At 58.2% G+C, this 9,212-nt stretch overlaps 1 protein-coding gene across 5 annotated transcripts in view; it reads right to left on the bottom strand.

Annotated features, from left to right (window-relative positions):
- Positions 1–3,175: 3,175 nt before the first annotated feature.
- The window catches only part of LOC138825342 (rab11 family-interacting protein 3), a 61,374-nt gene continuing 55,337 nt past the window's right edge, over positions 3,176–9,212 (bottom strand). For all 5 annotated transcript variants that reach the window (XM_070019761.1, XM_070019762.1, XM_070019759.1 and 2 more), the window contains 6 exons: positions 8,433–8,573; positions 6,616–6,697; positions 5,803–5,940; positions 5,457–5,612; positions 5,164–5,304; positions 3,176–5,072 (listed from right to left, as the gene is read on the bottom strand). In XM_070019761.1, the coding sequence (XP_069875862.1) occupies positions 4,959–5,072; positions 5,164–5,304; positions 5,457–5,612; positions 5,803–5,940; positions 6,616–6,697; positions 8,433–8,573 (772 nt within the window). In that variant the 3' untranslated portion in view covers positions 3,176–4,958. The remainder of the gene's footprint in view (positions 5,073–5,163; positions 5,305–5,456; positions 5,613–5,802; positions 5,941–6,615; positions 6,698–8,432; positions 8,574–9,212) is intronic.

Genomic DNA, 9,212 nt, shown 5'->3' with positions numbered 1-9,212 from the left:
CAGGGGCAGGGGCAGGCCAGGCAGGGGCAGGGGCAGGGGCAGGCCGGGCAGGGGCAGGGGCAGGGGCAGGCCAGGCAGGGGCAGGGGCAGGGGCAGGCCGGGCAGGGGCAGGCCGGGCAGGGGCAGGCCGGGCAGGGGCAGGGGCAGGGGCAGGGGCAGGGGCAGGCCAGGCAGGGGCAGGGGCAGGGGCAGGCCGGGCAGGGGCAGGGGCAGGCCAGGCAGGGGCAGGGGCAGGGGCAGGCCGGGCAGGGGCAGGGGCAGGGGCAGGCCAGGCAGGGGCAGGGGCAGGGGCAGGCCGGGCAGGGGCAGGCCGGGCAGGGGCAGGGGCAGGGGCAGGGGCAGGCCGGGCAGGGGCAGAGGCAGGGGCAGGGGCAGGGGCAGGGGCAGGCCGGGCAGGGGCAGGCCGAGCAGAGGCAGGGTGGGGCAGGGGCAGGGGCAGGTGCAGGCAGGCCAGGAAGTGGCAGGAGTAGCAGGGCAGGCCAGGCCAGGCAGGGGCAGGGTGGGGCAGGGAAGGCCTTGGGGCTGGCCGGGGCAGGGCAGGGCAGGTCTGGGGGTTGGCAGCTGAGGATTGCAGACTTGAGCACTGCTGAATTCTGCAGGCTTCCTCTCCTGTGTAAAGGGTGCAGCCACTGGCCAGGTGTGGCCACAGGAGAGGACCCTGAGGGCACTTAGTGATCTCCCAGACTTGCCTGGAAGTCTCCTGGGGGTACTTGTGAGATCAAGGCTGGTGGCTGGTGTGGTTTGGGGCCAGTAGACCAGCCAGCAGAGGAGCACAAGAACCTATGGCCTTCCCGCCCGAGAAGCAGCTGGATTTGAGCCTGTTGATTTGGTAGCTGAGGTTTCTGCTCAGCCACTGCAGAGCGGCCAGCTCCACAGCCGGTTTGCTGAGCCAAGCCCTATGTGGGAAGGAGGAAGCCAGACAGCAAGGCCTGTCACGGGCGGGGAGAGGCCCACCCAGAGAGGCCTGGCAGTCTCACAGCTGTTGAGGTGGTTGACTCAGGAGAGAACTGGAAGAAACAGGCAAGACCAGGCTCTTGGTCACTGTGATCATCTCAGTGTTGTGAGACAGCACATCAGGCTGACCACAGAACAGACTGGGCTTCCCAGGCCATTAGGCCCTGCTCTGTGTGAGTGCAGTACTGGCCTGAGAACACAGCCCTGCAGGAGGGGACAGGTGCACGTCACCAGATGGCCTACGGGAGCTGGGGACACGGAGGGCCCGTAGGGACAGAGCAGCGGTTCAGTGGCCAAGTCTTTACTGAGCCCAGGGAGCCCAACACTCTTCTGTGCTTTAGGGATACAAGTAAAGAAAACAGATGGAAGGGAATGATGGAAGAGGTAATGTTAATTAGGAGCCAGTGGACGCAATCTAACTTGTGCAAGTGAAAACTCCTCCGTATGTGTGATACTTAACCACCACCAAGAACCCATCACGGAGCTAAGGTTCTCTTGGGATGGCTACCTGGGGGAGGTGGAATGCCCAGCAGGCCGGACGGACCGGCAGATCTGGTCCAAAGCCCAGATTTTGGTTACCTGCTCTAGGAAATACATGTGCCTGGGTCAGAAAGAGTAATAACTTGATTTAAAAAAAAAAAGGTAGAAGGGTGAGGCTACTGGCCACCATTTGTGCCCCTCTTTGGGTCTCCTTCAGGCTTCTGAACTGCTAGCAGGAAAAAAAAAGGCTGGGCACCATCTAGGAAGCTCCCCTATGTCCAGCCAGGGGCATGGCGTGGGCTTCCTGCTCAGTTTGCTGAGAACCCGGTTACTGCTCTTAGGTAGAACTCTACTCAGACAATTGATTTTTTATTGTTGGTGTTGGTCGTGGGGCTTGAACTCTTGAGCTCTTCAGCTCAAGGCTAGCACTCTACCACTAGAGCCACAGCGCCACTTCTAACTCAGGCAGAATTGACTGGCAAGACAGTGCCAGCAGTTCTGTACAATGTCGGGAGTCACCCACAGCGTAGGACAGGCCTGCTTGCTGGCCACACAGCAGTTGCATGCTGTGGCCAGACCACTACCCCATCAGAGGCTGAGGGGCTCTCGCTGGATGGTGCAGGCCTCCGGAACATTCTCCAGGCACTCTCTTCCAGCTCGCTGGACGCCACCTGTGCTGCAGCCCTTCCTGGAACTTTTCTGCCAACGGTTTTTCATCACATGTCCTTCCTCTCGCTATATCCCAGAGGGCCAACAGTACCCTCCCAAGTCCCTGCTGGCGGGAGGGTGGACTGTGAGCCAGTGTCACATCAAATGCAGAAACTAAAGCTGCCTTTTATAGGCATGCTCATGCCACCGATCTCAGGAGGCTGAGATCTGAGGATCACATTTTGAAGCCAGCCTGGGCAGGAAAGTCTGAAACTTTCATCTCCAATTAATTGCCAAAAAAGCCAGAAGTAGAGCTGTGGCTCACATGGTAGAGCACTAGCCTTGAGCAGAAAAAGCTCAGGGACAGCACCCAGGACCCCAGTTAAGCTCCAGGACAGGGATACACAAAATGTGCCTGAGAAGTTGCCAGGCCACAGTGGAGATGCTTTCCTGGCCTAGGTGCCAGGCAGATGCTGATGGATGGTGTGAACTAGGTGGAGGGGCAAATCAAGGTCCTGCAGGCAGAAAACCCAGCCCTGTCTTACCTACACTCCCAGATACTTTCCTCGGTTCTACCCAAGAGACCAGGGCTCCTGGGCTTGTTCCTTCCTGAGGCCTTGGTGTAGGCCAGCCTGGGTCCCTCTTGTCATCAGCTCTTGGTCAAGGGGTCAGCAGAGCTGAGTCCCCAGCCTCCCTGGATCTGTGTCCCCGCATGTCCGCGTTACAATCAAGGTAGTCATTTGTGTGAGGGGCCCTGGAGATGCCCTCTACAGTCACCACTGTGGTACTCTCTGTGCTGGCATCTCCTAAAGGATGCATTGCACTCCTCATCCCTGACCACAGGGCAGCTTTTCCCAGACACTATCCCTGCACAAGGGCCCCAGGCCTGAGACTTGTGATAGTAATATACGCCTCTGCTGAGCTGCTCCTCAATGCCCTCCCAGCACTCCTTGGGATGCGGGAGGTCACAGGGGCCCAGATCCTGCCCAAGGAGTAGCTGAGTGCCACAACTGGCCCTCAGGGAAGCCAACTCTGGCTCACGGCCACCCCATCCCACGCACAGCCCCTGTGGAGGAAGGACCCGGCCTCCGTATGCAGTAACAGCTTTAATGTATGGTGGCCGACACATCATCAGTCCTCTGCCAGCCTCCTGCCCTCCTGCCCCCAGCGCCCCCTCTTGGGGAGCTGAGGCAGGTGTGCCGAGCAGGTTGGAGGTTGGTGTCACCCAGTGCCTTTTCAAAGCCCATTTATGGTCAGCACTGCGGTACACTCAGCAGGGACAGGCCACAGCCCATGTCACAGGGTTGGGACATCAGAGCGGACCCGCTGGCCTCCCTCCCTGCCGTCCCCAGGGAGCTGAAGCAGGTGCGATGGGCAGGTTGGGGGCTGGTGTCTCCAGTGTCTCCTGGAGACCTGTTTATGATCAGCACTGAGGACAGTCCGCAAGCACAGGCCACAAGGCCAGGATGTGGGCACAGAGAGGCAGGGCTCCGGTATTTATATATTATACATATACATATATATTTTTTTTTCATGTGTATACACAGATAGTTTTCTCTCTGGAAAGTATTAAAAAAATTGATCAACCTTCAATCTATAAAAAATACCTACTCTACATGATAGAAAAATCTCTCCTCCAAGTTTACACTGATTTACACCCAAGGCTTTCCCCAAAATGTACAATACGCGGCAACATCTTAAACTGCAGTGTAGAGGGTGGGTGGGGCAGTGGAGGGATGCAGGCAGCATGTGTGAGCACACGCACACGCACGCCTGTGTGCACACTCATGCTGGCGTGCACACACTCGCACACAGTGGACAGACAGTCTTTGTGGCGGGATTCCAGCCACCCCGGGGCACTGGGGCTGCCAGCCAGGGCCCTGGCCCAGGCAGGTCGAGCAGCTTGTGGGTGATGCCACTCTGGGGCAGTGCAGGGTAGGGTGGTAAGGGCTCCTCTGTCCCTCGTCTGTGTGCAGTCTCCCAGCCTGCCCTCCTACAAAATACACCCTTATGACTTAGTCAGACACCAAAAGGGAAACCTGGTTCCAGAGGCCTGAGAAGCGTGCCTGCACCAGGGCAGTGATGGGCACTGTGCACTATCGGGGTGCTAGGCTCTAGGCGGCCAGAGAAAGTCACGTCTCTGCAAAGAAGCAGCACCTGCAACTAGAGGCAGAGGGGTCGGTGTGTCCACCCGTCCGGGAAGGGAGCTCTCAAGTCCTCTGCTCAGAGCAAAGGCCCCTGGCCTAGGGCCCCACGGGAGGGGCAGAACCTGAGGGGAGAGCAGCGAGGTTCACGCCATCGGAGGGACTGCAAGGCTCTGGGGCCCTGGTCCAGATGTGGCCCGCCTGAGCCACTCCCAGCCCGACTCACGCGTGCCAGCCTTGCCTGCTGTCCTACCCCACCGTCATCCCCCGTGAGGGCCCAGGGCTCACAGGCAGGCGTGGGTGGCACCTGTCAGGAGGCCTGAGTAGAAAGCTGCGGACTCTTCCCATAGGGCCGCATGGCGGGAAGAGGGTCTGCCAGAGGAGACACGGGGTGGCTCACCCCAGCCTGAGACTGTCCCCGAGCCCACCACTGCTGAGAAGACACAGGTGATTGTGGGCTGGGTGACGGGGTGAGAGGCCCTGGCTCCCCGAAGGGTGGAGCCAGCAGCAGGCCCAGCCTCGCTCCTCGTCTGCTACCTGGGCTTCCCTTCCTGGCTTCTTACTACCCTCCACCTTCCGCAGCCCGTCTTCACGCGCCCAGCCCGGCCTTGTGAGGGCCTGTCGGCCCCCGGCTCAGCCGCTGTGGGGTCTGGCGGCCTTAGCTGGGAGTGGTGAGGCAGGGCCACTCCAGTGTACTCATGGAGTCCTGGACCAGCCCAGGGCTCTGCTGTTCTACTTGACCTCCAGGATGGACGGGTTGGTCTCCATGATGGCCACGATGATCCTGTCTATGTAGTCCTGTAGGCGGAAGTTGATCTCTTCTTGCTTTTGGATTGCTTCCATGAGCTGTGTGAAAGCAGGGAGCCAAGATTGGGGAGAGCAAAGGGTTAGAACACAGAGCAGAGACCTCGGGGATGCAGGTGGTAGGGTGTGTTACCTCATCGCGGGAGACTGAGCTGATCTCTGCAGCCAGGGACTCAGAGAAGGCTGTGGAGAAGAGGCTCTTGGCGCCCTGGATGCTGAGGGTGATGACCTGTCCATTCAGCTCATCATTCTGCTCCTTCAGGTTGCGGTTGTCCTGCAGGACACACGTCGTCACGTTGGGCCAGGGCCCCTGCTAGGGGCTGGCCTAGGGAAGGACTGGCCAAGGGAGACGGCCAGCTGAGGTCCCTTCCCATTCCAGCCTTCTGGAAGCTTCTGCTGGAGTGAGCACGAGGGGCTGAGCCGTACCTGTTTGAGCCTTCGGACCTCCTGCTCCAGCTCACTCTCTCGGGCACGGCTGTTGTACTCCTGCAGACCCTGGCTACTGCTGCGGCCCCGTTTTTGCTCTGTCTCCAGCCTGAGGAGCTGCAGATGCTCTAGCTGCTTCCGGAGGTCCTCAATAAGCTACGAGGCAACCGGAGGACAGGCACCTGCCTGTTAGCCACCCACTGCTGCGAGACTATCAGCTCACATTTCAGAAGGCCACTGGTCTTGCCCGGTAGCCAAAAGAATGAAAGGCTCCTCAAGCCTTCCCTAGGTACCAGGCTTCATCTAACTGGGCAGGAACATGGGAGGAGCAGGTGGCTCTGCTCACCTCCTGCGTTGCCTCCTTGTCTCTCTGGAACTGGTGCCTCTCATGGCTCAGCCTGTCCCCCATCTTCCTCTTGTTCTCTTGCTCTTCACTGAGCCGCAGTGTCAGCTCTTCAATCTCATCCAGCAACTTCTGCTTCTCCTGCAAAAGCAGACAGCAGTGTGGACACGTGGCCTCGCCTCCTGCAGTGTGCCCAAGTGTGCTCTCGCGGTGTGTCTACTGATACAAACACGGGGGCTCACAGGTAGCAGGGCTGTTCTGCCCTGTGGTCTATGCACACGTAGGCCATAAGGGCTGCTGTTTTTAGCAGGGAAGGAAGGAGTGTCCTTTGGGCAAGGCCTGACACCTACTACTTGTGGGTCGTTCTAGCCTGGCTCCTCTGATTCACATGAGCTGGAGCCCAGGTGGTCTCAGAACATGCTGGTTTTGAGGTGCCCAAAAGGCACGTGTAAAAAGAATGAAGAGAGGAGGTCTCTCAGCAAATGACTGGAGCGGGGAGCCCACAGCACTGCCTTTGCTTGCAGTGTCCGAGATCGGGGTTGCCAGTCTGCCCTTCAGGAGCATGTTCCAGTGAATTCAGACAAATGGAGCTGATCCCATAGTGGGTCTCTGGACCCTGTGCACTGAGTTTGTGGGAGATCTGGAAACTGGGAAGGATCCAGTGCCACCAGCAGGACACACTGTTCTGCTTCAGAGGCCTGACTTCATGTCCTTGCTGCAACTTGGAATTTAGAGCAGAGGGTGGGGAAACCCCCTGCGGGCAGAGCTCTGCCGACTTTGGACAGCCCAATACACTGCGAGGGGTCAGTGGCTCACCTCCTCCAGACGCTCGATGTTGGCCTTCAGGCAGGGTGTGCAGGACCGCAGCTCACTGTTCTCCTCATCCAGCTGCTGCAGCCTGGGGCACAAAGAGGAGGTTCGGACCGAATCCCCAAAAAGGTGTCAAGATCTGGGGGAGCCCTGGCAGGAAGCTGCACTGTGACCTCCACTTGCTGTGGCCAGTCCTGAACTCACCAAGGAAAGTCAAAGCCTTACAGAAAGCTTTGAGTGAGTGTGTGTGTGTGTGTGTGAGAGAGAGAGAGAGAGAGAGGCAGAGGGCTCAGAGCCTCTCACTCTCATTTGACTTTTTCTGCTGACATGCTACCACTTCCCACTTCCAGTCCTTTTCTGGTTAGAGATAAGAGTCTCATGGACTTTGCTCCCTGAGCTGGCTTCAAACTACAATCTTCAGATCTCAGCCTCCTGAGTAGCTAGGATTACAGGTGTGAGCCACCAGCACCCAGCTCTAGACCAACACTTTTCTGTTAACACCAGACAGATTTTAAGTTCAGTTTGGGCTTGGGAATAACTTCAGGTTTATAGGGAAGTCACAGGCTTTCCCAGGGTCCCTGCAGGCTCTCTGGTGCTGCCACGGCTCAGAATGTGCTGTGCCACACTCGGCAGGGAGACACTACTAACACACTCCATCTACGGATGCCACGGCACAGCCTCACATCCCTTTGTCCCCCAGTCGTCCCTCCTGTGAGCTGGACAGTGCCAAGTGCCCTGGCCGTGTCCTCTGAAGAAGGCAGCTCACACTGAGTGTCCAGGTTTCTTTGTGGTGAGATGGGGGTGGTAGGTTTGGGGAATTTCACTGAAGACCAGGGCCTTCTCACCATACTTACTTGACACCCAAAGGCCTCCTACATCACCGGCTGGGTCCAGCCCCCACTCCTTAAAGCAAGTCTGCACATTCCGTTGGCAGTTGCTCTGAGGGGTAGCCTTGGGCCTTCTCCCCATCTCCCCGCTGCTCATGTGTGCTACAAAGGCCCCTGGTTTTGCTCCTGACCACTTCACCTCCATATAAGGTGTACATTTCTGTTATCTGGCACCCCTTGCAGAGTGGCAGTTAATGTACAAATGGCCATAGCATCAGTTCCATGGAGCCCAAAAGGAATTCTGTAAATTCTTTAAAAAAAACTTTTTTTTTTTTTAAAATTTAGCATCTGGTTCTACTACCCATGCTGGCCTTGAGCTCCTCGGCTTGGGTGAGCAGCTGAGGCCACAGGCCCAGGCTGCTGCCTGGCTAAGGCTGCTGTGTCGATGTGGAACACAGAAGGACAGGCGTCGGTTCAGGGACTTTTAGGAAAGGATTGAGGTTCTGGTCTTTACAAGTCCCCCCTTTGCCACAGTGGGGCTCCTTCCCAGGTTGTGGAGGACCTCCCTCGCCTGCCTGGAGCCTCACCCGCCTGGCCTGCAGAACCTCCCTCACCCACCTGGCCTGCAGAACCTCCCTCACCCGCCTGGCCTGCAGGACCTCCCTCACCCGCCTGGCCTGCAGGACCTCCCTCACCCACCTGGCCTGCAGGACCTCCCTCGCCTGCCTGGCCTGCAGGACCTCCCTCACCCGCCTGGCCTGCAGGACCTCCCTCACCCACCTGGCCTGCAGAACCTCCCTCGCCCACCTGGCCTGCAGGACCTCCCTCACCCACCTGGCCTGCAGAACCTCCCTCGCCTGCCTGGCCTGCAGGACCTCCCTCACCCACCTGGCCTGCAGGACCTCCCTCGCCTGCCTGGCCTGCAGGACCTCCCTCACCCGCCTGGCCTGCAGGACCTCCCTCGCCTGCCTGGCCTGCAGGACCTCCCTCGCTCACCTGGCCTGCAGGTTTTCAATCTCGATGCTCTTCTCGCGCTCCATTTTGCACAAGAGCTCCTTCTGCTTCCGGGCCTCTTCCAGGACCATCTCACTGGCTCTCAACTCCTGCTCCTTCAGCTGTTCCTCTAAGGCATTAGCTCTAAAGGCAAAGTAGGGTTCACATGAACATGCCTGCAAGCCTACATGGTGTCTGTTCCCAGGTCCTGCTCCTTGGGCTGTAACACATGGCTGGGTTGTCCTCACACTCTGCCTCAGAGGGGCCAGAGCGCACTGGGTCCACGGGGTGCCACCCTCTGCAGGTAACGAATGTGACAGCTGGCCACCAACCTTGCAGCATGCAGAGGAAAGTCTGGGTTTCAGCAATGGTGTGTTAAAGTTATGGCAAAGCTTCTAGCCACATCCAGGCTGAATGTGGGGCTAGCTGCTGGGCACATGGGAACCTCTATGTCTAATGCTACCAAGAAATATGAGCACCACACTGTGAGAGGAAGACAAAAGTAATTCTCAGAAACTAAAACTATGAGGGAGCTGGGTGCTGGTGGCTGTGATCCTAGCTACTCAGGAGGCTGAGATCTGAGGATCATGGCTCAAACTCAGAAAAAGCCAGAAGTGGTGCTGCCACTCAAGTGGTAGAGCACTAGCCTTAAGCACAAAGAGGCTTAGGGACATCACCCAGACCCTGAGGAGTTCAAGCCTCAGGACTGGCAGAAAATAATGAAACTATGAGGCTGTGGGTTAGGGGTGTGGTTCAGTCGTAAAGCCCTTGCTTAGCATGCAC

Source organism: Dipodomys merriami, unplaced genomic scaffold (genome assembly GCF_024711535.1).
Source record: "Dipodomys merriami isolate MVZ:Mamm:240054 unplaced genomic scaffold, mDipMer1.0.p SCAF_137, whole genome shotgun sequence".
Classification (NCBI taxonomy): Eukaryota; Metazoa; Chordata; class Mammalia; order Rodentia; family Heteromyidae; genus Dipodomys; species Dipodomys merriami.
The sequence above is the reverse complement of the archived record's forward strand: the minus strand, read 5'-3'. Positions and strand labels throughout refer to the sequence as shown.